Raw genomic sequence first — 19,341 nt, forward strand, 5'->3', positions numbered from 1 at the left:
CATTTCTAGAGTGCTACTAGGGTTACGCAGCGCTGTACAAATCAACAAAGAAGGACGGTCCCTGCTCAAAGGAGCTTACAATCTAAAGGACGAAATGTCAAGTTGGTGCAAGATACTATACAAAACAGCTTAAACATTTACTGACTGTGAACTTTGTTAAAAGCTTTTAGTAGACGGCAGATAAAGATCTTTAAGGGTCCATCCAGTCTGCTCAACAAGACAAACTCATTTTACATGGTATGCGATACTTTATATGTATACCCCAGCTTGATTTCTGTTTGCCAATCTCAGGGTACAGACTGTAGAAGAGTTCTGAAGTTAATGTTGAAGCCCCTTCATAGTTAAACTCCAGCCCATCCATATCTATTCAGTCACAATCAGGGCACAGACCGTAGAAGTCTGCCCAGCACTGGTTTTGCTTCTCAATTACTGGTGTTGCCAGCCAATCTCCACTAAGATTCCTTGGATCCATTCCTTCAAAGCAGGATTCCTTTGTGTTTGTCCCATGCATGTCTGAATTCTATTACCGTTTTCATTTCCACCACCTCCCGTGGGAGGGCATTCCATATATCCACCTGACATTACTCCTGAGTCTGCCCCCCTTCAACCTCAATTTATGTCCCCTAGTTCTACTGCCTTCCAGTCTCCAGAAAAAGTTTGTTTGCAAATTAATACAGACGTTCAAATATTTGAAAGGTATCATCTCACCCCATTTCTCCTTTCCTCCTATTTATACATGTTCAGGGCATCATGTCTCTCGTACAGTTTGCAACGCAAATCCCATACCATTTTTGTAGCTTTTCTTTGCATCACCTCCAGTCTTTTTACATATTTAGCAAGATACGGCCTCCAAAACGGAACACAATACTCCAAGTGGGACCTCACCAACGACTTGTAGAGGGGCATCAAAACCTCCTTTCTTCTGCTGGTGATACCGCTCTCTATGCAGCCTAGCATCCTTCTGGCCCAACATAAAAACTGTACTGTGACCAAAATCCAGAATAAACAGAATTCAATGGGGAATGACAAAACTCTGTTCAAAACTCTGCCGCACGACTAATATTGACACAGAAGAAAAGCCTGGAGCAGGACCAAAATTGACTGGAAAGAGTACATGTGAGAATGGAGTGGATATAGCACCGTCCACGGAAGAGAGTGTGTATGAACAACTTAAAAAACTAAAGGTGGACAAAGCAGTGGGACCGGATGGGATCCACCCCAGGATATTGAGGGAGCTTAGAGAGGTTCTGGCAGGTCCTCTTAAAGATTTGTTTAATAAATCCTTGGAGACGGGAGAGGTTCTGTGGGATTGGAGAACGGCGGATGTGGTCCCTCTTCACAAAAGTGGTGATAGGGAAGAAGCTGGAAACTACAGGCCGGTAAGCCTCACTTCGATTATTGGAAAAGTAATGGAAGTGATGCTGAAGGAAAGGATAGTGAATTTCCTGGAAGCAAATAAGTTGCAAGATCCGAGACAACATGGTTTTACCAAAGGGAAATCATGCCAAATGAATCTCATTGAATTCTTTGACTGGGTGACCGGAGAATTAAATCAAGGACGTGCTATGGACATAATCTACTTAGATTTCAGCAAAGCTTTTGACACGGTTCCCCACAGGAGGCTCTTAAATAAACTAGACAGGCTGAAGATAGGACCCGAAGTGGTGAACTGGATTGGGAACTGGTTGACAGGCAGACGTCAGAGGGTGGTGGTAAATGGAGTTCGCTCAGAGGAGGGAAAGGTGAGTAGTGGAGTGCCTCAGGGATTGGTGCTGGGGCCGATTCTATTCAATATATTTGTGAGTGACATTGCCGAGAGGTTACAAGGTAAAGTTTGCCTTTTTGCGGATGACTCCAAGATTTGCAACAGAGTGGACTCCCCGGAGGGAGTGGAAAACATGAAAAAAGATCTGCGGAAGCTAGAAGAATGGTCTAACGCTTGGCAATTAAAATTCAATGCGAAGAAATGCAAAGTGATGCACTTAGGGAGTAGAAATTCAAGGGAGACGTATGTGTTAGGCGGGGAGAGTCTGATAGGTACAGACAGGGAGAGGGATCTTGGGGTGATAGTATCTGAGGACCTGAAGGCGGCGAAACAGTGTGACAAGGCGGTGGCCATAGCTAGAAGATTGCTAGGCTGTATAGAGAGAGGTGTGACCAGCAGAAAAAAAGAGGTTTTAATGCCCCTGTATAAGACGTTGGTGAGGCCCCACCTGGAGTATTGTGTTCAGTTTTGGAGGCCGTATCTTGCGAAGGATGTTAAAAAAATGGAGGCGGTGCAAAGAAAAGCTACGAGAATGGTATGGGATTTGCGTTACAAGACGTATGAGGAGAGACTTGTTGACTTGAACATATATACCCTGGAAGAAAGGAGAAACAGGGGTGATATGATACAGACGTTCAAATATTTGAAAGGTATTAATCCGCAAACGAACATTTTCCGGAGATGGGAAGGCGGTAGAACAAGAGGACATGAAATGAGATTGATGGGGGTCAGACTCAAGAAAAATGTCAGGAAGTATTTTTTCATGGAGAGAGTGGTGGGTGCTTGGAATGCCCTCCCACGGGAGGTGGTGGAGAGGAAAACGGTAACGGAATTCAAACATGCGTGGGATAAACATAAAGGAATCCTACTCAGAAGGAAAGGATCCCCAGAAGCTTAGCCGGTGGTGGGAGGCAGGGCTGGTGGCTGGGAGGTGGGAGGTGGGGATAGTGCTGGGCAGACTTGTACGGTCTGTGCCGGAGCCGTTGGTGGGAGGCGGGGCTGGTGGTTTGGGGGGCGGGGATAGTGCTGGGCAGACTTATACGGTCTGTGCCCTGAAAAAGACAGGTACAAATCAAGGTAAGGTATACACAAAAAAAAAAAAATGGCACATGTGAGTTTATCTTGTTGGGCAGACTGGATGGACCGTGCAGGTCTTTTTCTGCCGTCATCTACTATGGTACTATGTTACTATCCAGCTTATAATCGAAAGAGAAAAACGCCTATATTTCAACCCAAATCAGGAGATGGGCGTTTTTCTCGCAAAGGCGCCCAAATCGGTATAATCGAAAGCCGATTTTGGGTGTTTCCAACAGCACTCCGTCACAGAAACGAATAAAGTTGATGGGGGCGTGCCGGAGGTGGGACTGGGGCATGGTTATCAGCCGAGGAGAGATGGGCGTCTTTAGCTGATAATCGAAAAAAAGGCGTTTTTACCGCAATTTGGGGTCACTTTTTTTGGACCCTTTTTTTCACAAACAAGTCCCCAAAAAAGTGCCCAATCTGCCCAGATGACCACTGGAGGGAATCGGGGATGACCTCCCCGGACTCCCCCAGTGGTCACTAACCCCCTCCCACCAAAAAAAACCCCACTTTAAAAACTTTTTTTCCAGCCTGTATGCCAGCCTCAAATACCGTACCCACCTCCATGACAGCAGAATGTGTTCGATCCTGTCACAGCCTTTCCCTGGGTCAGATGTGGCTCTCGGGTGCACTACAGGGTCACATCAGCATTGCATTGTGGTGGGTGTAGGGTATTGGGCTCCGTGATTTCATTAGCTTGTGTTACAGTCTCACGATGTTGGTAGTTGGTAGGCTCTTCTCCCATGGTGCTTTTCCCCCTGCCTACTGGGTCAGAGTGTGTCCAGTTTTGTTTCCGGTAGTCCATGAAGTAGTGGCCATTTTTGTAAGCCAGTTTTAGATCCCTTTCATGTGTTAGCCACATTAGAGAACTTAGTTCTTACCTTGGATGTGGCTGAAAGAGGGCATTGTACAGCATTCTGCCAGCTCTGACCTACTGCTAATCTCAGTACCAGGGAGACTCGTTGCCAGTGGGGCACAACCTCTGATCTGCAGTTTACTGTGAGTAAGCGTGCTTATTCCAACAAAGGACGTTTTCGGAGAGATTAGTCTTCAGGTGTCAACTGGTGTGCCAATGTTATACAGCAGCAACAAGTCCTAGAGGCCTGCGTGTATGCAGGTCCCTGGAGCACTTTTAGTGGGTACCGCAGTGCACTTCAGGCAGGTGGACCCAGGCCCATCCCCCCCCCCCACCTGTAACACTTGTGCTGGTAAATGGGAGGCCTCCAAAACCCACTGTACCCAGATGTAGGTGCCCCCTTCACCCCTAAGAGCTATGGTAGTGTTGTACATTTGTGGTAGTGGGTTTTGGGGGAGGGGGGTTGGGTGCTCAGCACCCATGGTAAGGGAGCTATGCATGTGGTAGCTTTTTCTGAAGTCCACCACACTGACCTAGGGTGCCCAGTTGGTGTCCTGGCATATCAGGGGGGCCAGTGTACTATGAATCCTGGCCCCTCCCACGACCAAATGGCTCGGATTAGGACGTTTTTGAGCTAGGCGTTTTTAGTTTCCATTATCGCTAAAAAAAACAAACGCCCAGCTCAAAAACGTCCATTTTTTCGAAAATATGGTTCGGCCCGCCCCTTCACGGACCCGTTCTCGGAGATAAACGCCCATGGAGATAGGCATTCTCGTTCAATTGTGCCCCTCCACATGTACCAGAAAACAGAGACATAAATGCACCCTGATAAAAAAAGTGACATTCATTGTGGAGAAAATGTGTACATGTGAAGTAAACTGAAGTGAATGTGAAAGTCTACTGACATACATTAAAGTGAAATGTGAAATATGTGGTTAATGTGTGATAATAAAAACGAAGTAACAGAATATAAAACAGCAACATCCACATGGTGGTGAGACTGCAGAAAAGTAAAAGGAAAACAGGGCTTACCAACAGGACAGCATCCCCACCAGTACTGGCCTTCCGACAGCCACCCAACTTAAAACACAAGCTATTCAGAAGTAAACTTCCATCACAGACTGAAAAGGAACAGAAGGGCACACTTCCCTGTAATTTATCCAGTTGCAAACTATGCCAAAATATTTCACAGGACCCCAAAGTCATCCACAAAGGAAAGATATTCAACATAAAGGGATCTTTCACTTGCTCATCTTCCAATCTGGTATATATCATTCAGTGTAAAAAATGTAACGAAGGATGCTATATTGGAGAAACAGGCCAGATGCTTAAGACAAGATTCAATTTACATAGACATCACATGAACAATACTGGTGCCAGTAGAGTTCCCACGCCTGTTGGTCAACATTTTACAGGACCAGGACACTGTACCAGTGACTTCACAGTGAGAATCCTGAAAGGTAACTTTAAAACCATACAAGAACGTAAGATCTTTGAAGTCAGAATGATTGAATATTTTAACACCCAACAGAAAGGACTTAACAAGGATCTCGGGTTCCTAGCCCATTATAAACCATAAAGCTGTATATCTCTGTTGATCACCTCCTGGGGAACTGAGGAACTGAGTTCGATTCCCGGCACAGGCAGCTCCTTGTGACTCTGGGCAAGTCACCTAACCCTCCATTGCCTGCCGCACTGAGCCTGCCATGAGTGGGAAAGCGCGGGGTACAAATGTAACAAAAAATAAAAAAAATCCACACCCATCCTGTTAGAATATCAATGATATGCTTTGATGTCTCCATGCATACCTCCGACCCACCCCCATCCTCCCACCCTGTCAGACTGTCATAGTAATGCTTGAATGTTTTCACTTATATACACTGTCAGCTAGCACATTTGCTTATTTCCGATCTGAGGAAGAAGGGCGACCTTCGAAAGCTAATCAAGAAATGTATTAAGTTATGTCCAATAAAAAAGGTATCATCTTATTTTCTTTTCCATGTTTTATTTTGTTTGATTTCTATTGATAACAACAGGACAGCAGAAATAACATGAGCGGTTACTCAAAATGTATTACTCAGTGCATTGTCAGTCCGCTCTATTAAGAAAATAGATAAATAAAACTGTAACAATCCATGATTCTTTCAGTTTATCAAAATAAAAGAACCTGAAATGATATAAACACCAAGCATGATAATTATAAATATAAAGATAAAGTGCTTGCAAGACATACAGTACTACTATTCATACTATATCATGGTCTGGTGTCTAAAATGTGGGGAGAGAGCTGTCTTAACAATCACCGTGGTTTGCGATAAAGAAGCAAAACATTGCCTGGGACATGGTGCAAACATCATACTGAAAGACCTCGGGCTGCAAAGTTCTTGTGTGAAAACATCACCTTGACAAAAACATGTCCCTCCACAGATTCAATCAATCACAGTATTAAAAGGACTGACGGCATCACACAAAAGAAAGGAATAAATCCCATAAAGGAGCTATAAATCATATAATATTGAAAAACAGCTAACTGTCTTACCTGGGAACAGAGGAACACAGACTTGATGTACTTATGCGCATTGAGGGGCCCTTTTACAAAGGTGCGCTGAAAAATGGCCTGTGGTAGTGTAGACGTGTGTTTTGGGCTCACGCAAAATCATTTTTCAGCGTACATGTAAAAAAAGCCTTTTTAAAATTTTTTTTGTCAAAAATGGACGTGCGGCAAAATGAAAATTGCCACTCGTCCATTTTGGGTCTGAGACCTTGCCACCAGCCATTGACCTAATGGTAAAGTAGTAATCAGGCGGTAATGACCTTCACACGTCAAATGTCACTAGGCACGCATCCAATACACGCGTCTGAAAATAAAGATTATTTTTTGGACGCACGTATTGGACACTCATCAAAAATGAAATTACCGCCAAAGCCATGCTGTAGCCGGGCGGTAACTCCATTTTGGCATGCATAGATGCTTATGCGGCTTAGTAAAAGGGTCCCTAAGCCTTTTAAAACAATGAATGAAAATGAGGCTCGAAAAATGCAAACAGACTGTGCATCATGGAGTGAAGCAACATGTGCCATTGGCATAAAATACAAAATACCTTCATAGAAAAAATGTACACTAAGTGTGAAAACTAGTGAAAATGACTGATAATGAACGCTGAAAACCATTTACAGGTCAATTGCATCTTACAAGTAGCACCAACATGTGCTGTGCACTCCATTACCTAGTGTAGAATTTGTGAAAATCTCACAGGTGTGAATATAAATGTGAATAGAGCAAAACAAAATATAGTACAATATTAAAAAATGTGTGGGATATGCTAAGATGATGATGAAATCAAACTGATGATGGATAAGGATAAATACTATGAACCATTAAATAAGTGCACATACACAAAATGTAAACAGATACAGTGAGTCCAAAAGGAGAACATGAACATATGTTGTACATTACAAAACTTTAGTTCATGTTGTGAAATAATGGTCTATAAAAACATAAATTATACAAGCATATAAAAGGTCAAAGTACAGTGAACATTAACAAAAGTAAAATATAATAACAATAAAACTGGATAAAATATACTCAATGGGGGACTTAATAAAAATGGAACTATGCGAATAATATGTTAATAAGAATTGTTTGGCAAATTCCAAACTTCAATAGGAAAACCATCTGTGCAGAAAATCATAATAATCAATAGAAAATATAAAAGGTCTCAATAAAAACAGACATAATAAATACGGCATAATAAAATGGACATGGTGACAAATAGTGACTACATAATCTAAAATACGTCATAGCAACTGGACATCATAAAATATAAAAGATATAAAGAATCACAATAAGAATGGACACATCATAAAAAGGAGCATCATAAAATGGGCGTGATGACAAACAGCAACTTCATAAAAATACTGAATAATCAATTAAAAACACTTCATATTTCCTCCAATTTTGTCCATGATGTAGATGCAGTATAGTTTAAGGTTTTAAAAAAATGTTTTTTTTTATGAGGACAACTTCCACTTCTGTGGAGCATGGATGGAATAGAATAACTGGGGGAAGGGACTTTTCCTAGTGTGGGAACACTCATGTCTGCTCATAAGTACATACGTAAGTATTGCCATACTGGGACAGACCAAAGGTCCATCAAGCCCACCATCCTGTTTTCCAGGTCACAAATACCTGGCAAGATTCCAAAACAGTACAATACACTTTATACTGCTTATTCTAGAAATAAGCAGTGAATTTTACCCAAGTCTATTTTAATAATGGTCTATGGACTTTTCCTAAGCTAACCACTTTTATTACATTCTCAGGCAATGAATTCCAGAGTTTAATCACACGTTGAGTGAAGAAATATTTTCTACGATCCACCCCCCTAGTCCTAGTATTTTTGGAAAGGGAAAGGGGACTTGATATGCCGCCTTCCTGAAGTTTTTGAAACTACATTCAAAGGCAGGGACACAGAATACAAAGGGTTAAGCTTGCTGAGCCAGCAAGCCAGCACAAGAGGGAGAGAGAGAGAGAGAGAGAAAGCTCCTAAAGTCAACAAACAATGAGAGAGAAGCTGGGAAGAGGGGAGTACCCCCTCCCCCCACTGAGCAAACATCAAGTCAGAGGCAGTGACACAATACACATACACACAGAACACAAAGGTTAAAACTCACTGAGCCAGCAGGCAGGCACACCAGGAGCAAAGGGGATCCTTAACTAAACAAACAAACAAACAAACAAACTGAAAGAAAGCTCCCGACCTGGGAGCTCAGCCCTGCTGAGCAAACACACAGCTGGCTTCCCACTGAGAGCTGCACACAGTGAGAGATAGCCCAGCTGGAGGCAGTGAGCTGATTACAGGTCCACACACACGCAGTCCCCAACAAACACAAACAGAGGGCAGGGAAAAAATAGGAAACCTAGGACAAAGACACAGATCAAAGTCAGCACAGCACACGTTCTGACTAACAAGTGTCCGGCTACTCGTCACAAAGAAATGTAACGCAAAAGCAGGAAAGGTAGCGGGAAGCAGGCTAAAGTACACCCCCTGATGTCAGTCAGACCCTGCCAGCCTGTCACATTCTCAAAGCAGGAACTAGGAATTGTGAGCCCTTGGGCCACTGCCGAGGAGCGGCAGTGGCAGGCAAAACCACCCCACACCGGAGACTAGGCAAATCTCAGGCAAGCAGTTAGGCTTCACCTGCACTTGGCCACTTTTCACCCAGAGTTGAGCTCTGGGCTTCAGGTGGCCTGCAGGACTTGCTGGACAGGGCAGGACTGGATAACAGCAAGGCAGCACAGGGACTGAGGGTCAGAGGGGAAAGGGAGGAACATGGGCAGCAAGGCAGGAGACTGGGCAAGGAAGGGAAAGCTAAAGGGTAGAACAGAAAGCTGCAGAACAGCCACTAAACAGGGAGCAAACACTGACTAACAAGACACAGAACTAAGAGCTGCAAGCAGCCTCAAAGCCAGAACACAGACAAACAGAAACTAAACACAGACTAACTAGAAACAGGCAAGAATCTCAGGCAAACAACCGGACTAGCAGAAGTGCAACAAGCACCAACATACCAGGGCCTTAGACCAGTGGTGTGCTGGTAAATGTTTAACAACAGGCTCTCTCCACGGTCCCCCTCTGCGCCCCCCGTCCCCCTCTACACCCCCCGTCCCCCTCTGTGTCCCCCCCCCCAAATTGCAGAGCTGACTATAGCCGGGGAGAGAACCTGGGGGGGGGGGGGGGGTGGCAATGCATTATCCAGGAAAAAAAATTAAATGATCCCAGGTTCCAATCTAATTCATGTCTAATGTGGGATAAAAAGCCATAAATAAGTAAATAAATATAAACTTTTAATGTTGAGCACCTGATTCTCAAAGTGAACATACTCCAAACACTATAATGAAAATAAAATGATTTTTTTCCTACCTTTGTTGTCTGGTGACTGTTTTTCTGATCATGCTGGCCCAGTATCCGATTCTGCTGCTATCTGTCCTCTTAACTCCATTTCCAGGGCTTCCTTATCATTTATTTTGAGGCAGCCTGGACAAAGAAATCATATTAATTTGGTGTTTAACTTTTCAGTCCTGCAAGTGGTGGAATGCCATCTGGTTTTAATTGCTCAGAAGTCTAGCTTTTGCTAGACTAGAGGTTAGAAAGGTCAGAGAGAAGTAATTATTTACCACATCTGGATACCATTATGAGTAAGGCATACTGGATAATCTCGATGCTGTTTAGAAGGAGATAGAGAAGATATTCTAGATGATTTAGATTTTGTCTTATAAGGAATTCTGATTTCTGCTTATTTTAAAATATGTTTATTCTGTGTAATTAATAAGTTTTATTTCTATGTAGAATATCTTTTCAATCCAGTGTCCTGACTTTTCAAGTGAGATTGTCTGCAGTTTAAGAGGTCATCATCTGGTTTGAATTATCCACAGTCCTAGCTAGGTGAAAGAGGTCAGGACAAGTCAACTCTCTTTTCCTTGATGAATAGCTAAATGTAGGACTGGCCTTCTGAAAGTAATAATAAACCATGTCTGTGTGCCATTAAGTAAGACTGGCCCCTTGGCCCTTGACCCCTTAATGAATGCCAGAACCCAGTTAGTATGAAGTTGACTGGGAATATGAGAATTTAATCATAATAAAATGCATGAGATAGGTGCCACATTGTCTAGTTTGAGAGGCCCCAGGTCATAGGTCAGTTTAGGAAATATCTCAAACCTATGTAACTGATATTTTGGAGTAAATGTATAGAGATAATTAGTTCAAGACAGGGTAATCAATCTATTCTTTACCATCTGGTGAGAAAGGGGGGCCAGAAGGGCTTAGGACCCTATATAACTGAGAGCAGAAGCAGCTTACGTGAGAAGAAGAGAAGGAGCTGAGACGTTAGAGGACAGACAGGAGACGCAGGATCCAGAGAGCTGAGAAAGAGAAGAAGAGACCTAGAGCTGATGTCCTACTTTGTTTGCTGGCAAATAAAGAAGATTTCTCTCTCACTCTGGTGTGTGGTGTTTGACTCCTGAAGTACCACAGATTCTGCTAATAATAGTGGTAATTCCTGCAACAATTCCTGGTGTCAGAAGTGGGATCCCGAACCCTGCATCAATTTCTGGCACCCAACTGACTGAGGAACATTGGCCGGGTATGTATTTTGTATTCTGTATTCTGTATTGTAATCCTAGCTAGGAAACTGTAAACCAGCCCCTCAAAAGCTGAGGGAAGGGGAGTCTGATCAACTCTCAGCGAAGGCCTTAGTACCTTCTAGTCTAGTGGGGACTAGCAGGGAAACCGCCAGAGCTTACCTGTATCTGAGAAATCTGAAATTGTTGGGTGGGATTTTTTGTACAGTGTGTGTGATGCATGAATGATTAAATGAGTGTGGACTTCTTTTAGCTGCGGTTCCAGTTAACGCGAGTTCAACTGGCCAGCGACGGAAGGAAGCGATTGTTGTTTGTTTACCTTGTGTCTCTGGATGTGTGGACCCCTTACCACACTTCCAAAAATTTCCCTTCCTTTCTGTGTGTTGTAACTGTAAGCATTATGGGGGGGAAAATGTACAAAGCAGATCATTAAGAACGTAATTTATTAATACAATTTAAAAAAACACATAAATACATATAAAAGATTAGCCCGACACAGGCCGTGTTTCGCCCAGCAGGGGCTGCCTCAGGGGCTACACAAAAATCCTCTTTAATTCAAAATGGAAAAATTATATTGGATAATTCCAAAAATACAATATGAAAGCGATCTCAGTATGAAAAAAACAGCTCTCCGAGAGGGGCCAAACCGACATAACATTCCGTCTATCTGGCGTCTCTTGTCTCTGAAGAGACAAGAGACGCCAGATAGATGGAATGTTATGTCGGTTTGGCCCCTCTCGGAGAGCTGTTTTTTTCATACTGAGATCGCTTTCATATTGTATTTTTGGAATTATCCAATATAATTTTTCCATTTTGAATTAAAGAGGATTTTTGTGTAGCCCCTGAGGCAGCCCCTGCTGGGCGAAACACGGCCTGTGTCGGGCTAATCTTTTATATGTATTTATGTGTTTTTTTTAAATTGTATTAATAAATTACGTTCTTAACGATCTGCTTTGTACATTTTCCATCTTGGAGCTTGCAGACCGTCTGCCTTTGTGTTTTCTTAGCATTATGGGGGGGACATCGTCTAGTCAAACTGCTACTCTCCTAGATTGTATGCTTAAGAATTTTAAGAAAGGATTTTTAGTTAATGATTATGGACAGACTTTAAGCTTAAGTACTCTAAGAACCTTGTGTGAAGTTGAGTGGCCATCTATGGGAGTGGGGTGGCCCCCTGGTGGCAGCTTAGATATTGACGTAATCCGGAAGGTCTACAGCATAGTTGTAGGAGAACCAGGATATCTTGAACAACTCCCCTATATAGATTCCTGGGACAGCCTTGTTACTGACCCTCCCTCTTGGTTGAAAACTTATATGGGATCCCCGGTAAAGTTCATGCTGGGCCGCGTTCAAAGAAAGATTATTAGAAAATCTAAATTGGAGGAGGGAAAGAGCCCCAGGAAGCCTACAACCCAATCGGTGGCTTCCGCCCCTACCCTGTCCGAGAAACCCATACTCTCTGATGACCCCTCAGATCTTGAGCTACCACCTTATGGCCCATTGTTGGGGTTCCGCTCCACCCCCAGAGATCCACGGCGTCCAGCCCAAGCCTCTCCAGCACAGGCTTCTCCGGATAGTTCCTCCCCTTCTGTGCAAACCCCGCCACATCCTAGGTTGGACTTTTCAGCCAGCATCTACCCTTCTCTGCCACATTCTTCCCTGTTAACCTCCCAAGACCCGCTTTGGGCTCCACTTCCTGACTCCTCAACTCCTGACAGCCCAGCCTCTCCCTCTAGTACCCCTCCCCACTCATCAGGAGCCCAGCATCCCTTTCAATGGACTGAATCACCTGTGATCACCTCTCAGCCTATGAGTACCCCTCCCCATCCCTCAGGGGTTCAACACACCTCCCCTGAATGGGTTAGACCCGTTGCAATCACCTTTGAGCATGATAAGAGGGTAGCTCCTAGCTCTACCTCAGGTTCCATTCCCACCTCCTCGAGAGCTCTGCCCCTCCGCCAGGTAACCACCACTCGACCGGATCCTAATAATCAGGGTCAGGTTATACAGGCCTACCAGTATGTACCCTTCACAACCACCGATCTCCTGAATTGGAAGACGCATTATACCTCTTATACTGAAAAGCCTCAGGCAGTGGTGGACCTAGTGGCTAGTATTATGGCCACCCATAACCCAACTTGGACTGATTGTCAACAACTTCTCCTGACCCTCTTCACAACTGAGGAGAGGCGGAAGATTTTACAAAATGCTGAGGCCATCACGCGAGCGCGTGCCCCCGAGGGGACACAGGACCTAGAGGAATGGGTTAGAACTCGGTTCCCTCACGCAGCTCCAGCTTGGGATCCAAATAATGGGCAGCACTATGAACTGTTGTCTGGCTATTGCCGGGACTTGCTGGAAGGTATGAAGAAAGGCATAAAGAGGCCCATTAATCTGGCAAAGGTCTCTGAAATTCTCCAAGGGGCAACTGAATCCCCTGGGGCCTTTTTAGAGCGACTAATTGAAGCCTACAGAACATACACCCCATTTGACCCTGAGGCACTAGAAAACCAGAGAATGGTGAATAGTGCATTGGTGGCCCAGAGTATGCCAGATATCCGGAAGAAGTTGCAGCGTCAGGAGGGATTCGCAGGGATGAATACCACCCAGCTAATTGAGATCGCAACAAAGGTTTTCGTTAATAGGGATCAGGAGATGCGCCAAGAGGCTGACCGGAAGATGCAGAAGAAGGCCGACCTTTTGGCGGCAGCCATTACTAATTCCACCCTTAACCGAGGTCGACCTCTAGCTAATGGGAAGCCAAAATGGGACCCCGGACCGCCAGCCCGGCCTCGAGATTCCTTCAATCAATCCCGGCCACGAGGGGAGAATCCCAGACCAAGATTGGAGAGGGATCAGTGCGCCTACTGTAGGGAAAGAGGGCACTGGAAAGATGAATGCCCCCAGAGGCGCCAGGGACTGAGAAGGGGACCAGGAGATCGAGGAAGCCGAGGCCGAGTTCGAGAGGGAAGGTATGAGCCTTCTGAATCTGACATCATTGGGATAGCCGAGATGGCAGAATGGGATGAATAGGACAGACCGGGTTCCTACAAACTGGGTTCCCAGGAATCCATGGTCAAGCTAACCATAGGGAGTCGCTCAATTCCATTCATGATTGATACAGGAGCTGAACATTCTGTTGTGACGGAGCGATTAGCGCCTGTGTCTGGAAAAACTGTCCGAGTGGTGGGAGCCACGGGGGTGCAGAACCGGAGGCCCTTCCTGACAACCCGTAGATGCCAATTAGGCTCACACACAGTCACTCATGAATTCCTGTATATGCCAGACTGTCCAATCCCTTTGTTAGGTCGGGACCTGCTGTCCAAGCTTAGGGCCCAAATTTCCTTTGACTCTGATGGCCAGACTTCAGTCTCCTTTCGGCCCCCGACATCCAGCCCTAAGGGCATACTGAGTTTCTGCTGCCCCCTTGAAGAAGAATGGCGGCTGCATCAGTCGCATGGCCAAGTTGACCTACCCCTGGCCGACAGCTTCCAGGTCAATGGGGTATGGGCAGAAGATAATCCCCCAGGGTTTGCCCGAAATATTCCTCCTGTTCATGTAGACTTACTTCCGGGTGCCCGGCCAATCCATCTTCGTCAATACCCAATTCCCCGAAAGGCTCTGGAAGGGATTCAAGCACATCTGAATCGTCTGTTATCCCATGGAATTATTCGACCTTGCCAGTCTCCATGGAATACGCCACTGTTGCCAGTTCAGAAGCCAGGGACTGAGGACTACCGGCCAGTCCAAGACTTACGAGTGGTCAACAAATCCACTATTTCATTACACCCTGTAGTGCCTAATCCATATGTCCTGCTTGGATTGATACCCTCTGGAGCTACCCATTTCACAACACTGGACCTAAAAGATGCCTTCTTTTGTATCCGGGTGGCCCCCGCCAGTCAACTGCTTTTTGCCTTTCAATGGGAAAATCCAGTAACAGGACGGAAGCTTCAGTATACATGGACCCGCCTGCCACAGGGGTTCAAGAACTCCCCCACCATTTTTGGGACTGCCCTAGGACAAGACCTTAAGACTTTTAAATCTGAGCCTTCCAGGCGAGTTTTACTCCAGTATGTAGATGACCTCCTGATTGCAGCAGTGACCCAGGAAGAGTGTTTCGAGGCTACCAGAGAATTGCTGGAGTTACTCTTGGATGCGGGCTATAAGGTCTCACGCTCGAAGGCCCAACTCTGTCAGTCAGAAGTGAAGTATCTGGGCTTCTGCATTTCCCAGGGAAGTCGGAGACTGGATGTCAGTAGGAAGCAAGTGTTTGCTGCAATTCCCCAACCCAAGTCCAGAAGGGAAGTTAGGGAATTTCTGGGAGCAGCCGGATTCTGCAGAATTTGGATTCCGAATTTTGCACTGATGGCGAAACCCCTTTATCAGGCCACAAAGGGGGGTGAAAAGGAACCATTTGAATGGGGACCTATTGCTCAACAATCCTTCATCGCCATAAAGAAAGCCCTACTTCAAGCCCCTGCGTTAGGCCTTCCTGATGTGGAGAAACCTTTCTAACTGTATGTCCACGAGCGACAGGGGGTTGCACTGGGTGTGCTGACCCAGATGATGGGATCCTGGCAGAGGCCTGTTGCATACCTATCTAAACAGCTGGATGGAGTGGCTAAAGGATGGCCAGCCTGCCTGAGGGCCATTGCAGCAACAGCCTTACTGGTCCAGGAAGCTGACAAGTTGACCTTGGGGCAAGAACTGGTTGTCAAAGTCCCCCACGCAGTTCTCACCCTCATGGAGTACAAGGGCAACCACTGGTTTACAAATAGCCGCATGGTTAAGTACCAAGCCAGCTTGTGTGAGAATCCACGGATACACCTGGAAACAGTGGCTACATTCAATCCCGCCACTCTTTTGCCAGCATCTGAGGGACCACCGGATCATGACTGTATCCAAACCGTGGATGAAGTGTACTCCAGTCGACCAGATCTTAAAGATGTTCCTTGGAGGGACCCAGATGTAATTTATTTCACAGATGGAAGCAGTTACGTGGAGAACTCCAAGCGATTGGCAGGCTATGCTGTGGTGACAGAGGACAAGGTGATAGAAACAAGGGCCCTGCCCCAAGGAACTTCAGCCCAGAAAGCAGAACTTGTGGCCCTCATACGAGCTCTGGAGCTAGCAGCAGGACTGGTAACCAACATTTATACTGATTCCAAGTATGCCTTCACAACTCTACACGCTCATGGAGCTTTGTATAAGGAAAAGGGACTCATAAATGCCGCAGGCCAACCTGTTAAGTATGGACCTGAAATACTTCAGTTGCTAGAGGCCGTTTGGGCCCCTAAAAAGGTAGCTGTCATTCACTGTCGGGGACACCAAAGGACAGATACTCCAGTGGCCCGAGGGAACCGCCATGCTGATCGGGTGGCCAAGGAAGCTGCTCGAGGACCTCCAGCAGGTACTGTGACCCCCCTGTTCCAAATTCAACTGCAAGAATGGACGCCTATGTACACCCAAACGGAAGAGAAATGGGCTCAAGAAGAAGGGGCAGTAAGGAGACCTGATGGTTGGTTACATCTCCCTGATACCAGAGTTCTGGTGCCACGCCACCTAGCTTGGCCTGTAGTGTCTCAAGCTCATGACCTGTCACACTTAGGGAAAACAGCACTAGCCCACCTACTCAGTCGAGTAGTGGTCCTAGAAGGATTGGATAGTCTGGTTGCCACTGCCTCTGCCCGATGTACTCTCTGTGCCCAGAATAATGCTCGTCAGGGACCCCGTATTCCACCAGGAGTTCAGTCCAGAGGACTAACACCCTTTGAGTCTCTAGTCATAGACTTCACAGAAATGCCCAGGAGCGGTAGGCTCCGATACCTCTTGGTCATGGTCTGCACTTTCTCTGGGTGGGTGGAAGCATACCCTACAGTCACTGAGAAAGCCACAGAAGTAGCTCGAGCCCTCCTTAGGGATGTCATCCCCAGGTATGGACTGCCCCTTGCCATAGGCTCAGATAATGGTCCCGCCTTTGTTGAAGCCACACTTCAGGCCCTGTCCCGCGCATTGCGCATTACCTGGAAATTGCATTGTGCCTACCGTCCCCAGAGTTCAGGGCAGGTTGAGCGGGCAAACAGAACCTTGAAAAATAGCCTAGCAAAGATTTGTCAGGAAACCCAACTGAAATGGCCACAGGCACTGCCACTAGCCCTCTTCCGCCTCCGATGCACCCCAACTAAAGGAACGGCCCTCTCTCCCTTTGAAATTGTGTATGGGAAGCCCCCAGCCATTTTGCAGGGAATTAAGGGAGATATAGGGACTTTAGGGTCTGCCCAGGTGCAGGAGCAGGTAGCCCTCTTCGGCCGGATAATTTCTGAGCTTCAGTCTTATGTGAGAGAAATAAACCCTGTCCCCTTTCAGGCTCAGGTACATTCCTACCTGCCAGGGGATAGAGTTTGGGTGAAAGACTGGAGGCTCCAGCCCTTGGGGCCCCGGTGGAAAGGACCTTTTACTGTTTTGCTTTCTACCCCTACAGCTGTGAAGGTCGCAGGGATAACTCCATGGGTCCATTGGTCTCGAATCAAGTCTGCTGACCAGACTGAGCCCAGCACGGATCAGACGGAGTCTAAACAGTGGAGAGCAGAAAGTGATCCCGCGGAGCCATTGAAGTTGCGCTTGACCCGAACCAAAGAATCTACTAGCTGAAAAGAAGGGTCAACTGCATACCGCAGGAGCTGCTGGACTTTGGCTTCATACTGAGACTCTTTCTTGCCCTGATTCTGGCTTTCCTGGAATTTGAGAGCTTGATCCTTGTCAGTTGAAGTTCTATCCCAACTGGTATAAGAACTCAAAGACTGAGAACATTATATTAGAGTAATCTGTGACTAGCACAGACTATTGGAATATTATTGCTTGATTAGTTTGCTGTATTTGTTTTAGATTAGGAAGAAAGAAGAGTTTGAGTTGTGAGACTTATCTCTGCATAAGCTGATTTTAGTCTCAAAGGGGGAATGAGGCAGCCTGGACAAAGAAATCATATTAATTTGGTGTTTAACTTTTCAGTCCTGCAAGTGGTGGAATGCCATCTGGTTTTAATTGCTCAGAAGTCTAGCTTTTGCTAGACTAGAGGTTAGAAAGGTCAGAGAGAAGTAATTATTTACCACATCTGGATACCATTATGAGTAAGGCATACTGGATAATCTCGATGCTGTTTAGAAGGAGATAGAGTAGATATTCTAGATGATTTAGATTTTGTCTTATAAGGAATTCTGATTTCTGCTTATTTTAAAATATGTTTATTCTGTGTAATTAATAAGTTCTATTTCTATGTAGAATATCTTTTCAATCCAGTGTTCTGACTTTTCAAGTGAGATTGTCTGCAGTTTAAGAGGTCATCATCTGGTTTGAATTATCCACAGTCCTAGCTAGGTGAAAGAGGTCAGGACAAGTCAACTCTCTTTTCCTTGATGAATAGCTAAATGTAGGACTGGCCTTCTGAAAGTAATAATAAACCATGTCTGTGTGCCATTAAGTAAGACTGGCCCCTTGGCCCTTGACCCCTTAATGAATGCCAGAACCCAGTTAGTATGAAGTTGACTGGGAATATGAGAATTTAATCATAATAAAATGCATGAGATAGGTGCCACATTGTCTAGTTTGAGAGGCCCCAGGTCATAGGTCAGTTTAGGAAATATCTCAAACCTATGTAACTGATATTTTGGAGTAAATGTATAGAGATAATTAGTTCAAGACAGGGTAATCAATCTATTCTTTACCATCTGGTGAGAAAGGGGGGCCAGAAGGGCTTAGGACCCTATATAACTGAGAGCAGAAGCAGCTTATGTGAGAAGAAGAGAAGGAGCTGAGACGTTAGAGGACAGACAGGAGACGCAGGATCCAGAGAGCTGAGAAAGAGAAGAAGAGACCTAGAGCTGATGTCCTACTTTGTTTGCTGGCAAATAAAGAAGATTTCTCTCTTACTCTGGTGTGTGATGTTTGACTCCTGAAGTACCACAGATTCTGCTAACAATAGTGGTAATTCCTGCAACAATTTCTTTCCATTTCTCCTTTCTTCTTCATTTCGGGTCCTCAGCTTCTGCCTATTTTCTTCATCCATGTGCAGTTTTTCTCCTCTCTTCCTTTTCCCTCATCTCATCTCCTTCCTCACTCTTCTCTCCCCTCCATCCATGTCCAGCATTTCTCTCTCCCCTCCTCTCCCCTGCACTCCATCCACCCATGTCTAGTGACCCTCCTGTCCCCTGCCCTGCATGCACCTATACCCAGCGATCCTCCTGTCCCCTGCCCTGCATGCACCCATGTCCAGCAGTGACCCTTCTCTCCCCTGTCCTCCATCCACCCATGCCCAGCAGTGACCCTTCTTTCCCCTGTCCTCCATCCACCCATGCCCAGCAGTGACCCTCCTCTCCCTTGCCCTCCATCCACCCATGCCCAGCAGTGACCCTCCTCTCCCCTGCCCTCCATCCACCAATGCCCAGGGACTCCCTTCTCTCCCCTGCCACCCCTCCCGCGTTGTTCATCGGCGACTTCTCC

The 19,341-nt window shown here is 45.7% G+C and overlaps 1 protein-coding gene across 1 annotated transcript; it reads left to right on the top strand.

Moving 5' to 3' along the window:
• Positions 1-14,106: 14,106 nt before the first annotated feature.
• On the top strand, positions 14,107-17,370 carry LOC115464461 (the record flags this gene model as incomplete). The annotated part of the gene is given in 2 exon segments (XM_030194840.1): positions 14,107-16,239; positions 16,636-17,370. Coding segments are annotated over 2 exon segments (2,868 nt in total), but the record flags the coding sequence as incomplete, so codon positions are not given.
• Positions 17,371-19,341: the final 1,971 nt, after the last annotated feature.

Source organism: Microcaecilia unicolor, chromosome 3, assembly GCF_901765095.1.
Source record: "Microcaecilia unicolor chromosome 3, aMicUni1.1, whole genome shotgun sequence".
Taxonomy (NCBI): Eukaryota; Metazoa; Chordata; class Amphibia; order Gymnophiona; family Siphonopidae; genus Microcaecilia; species Microcaecilia unicolor.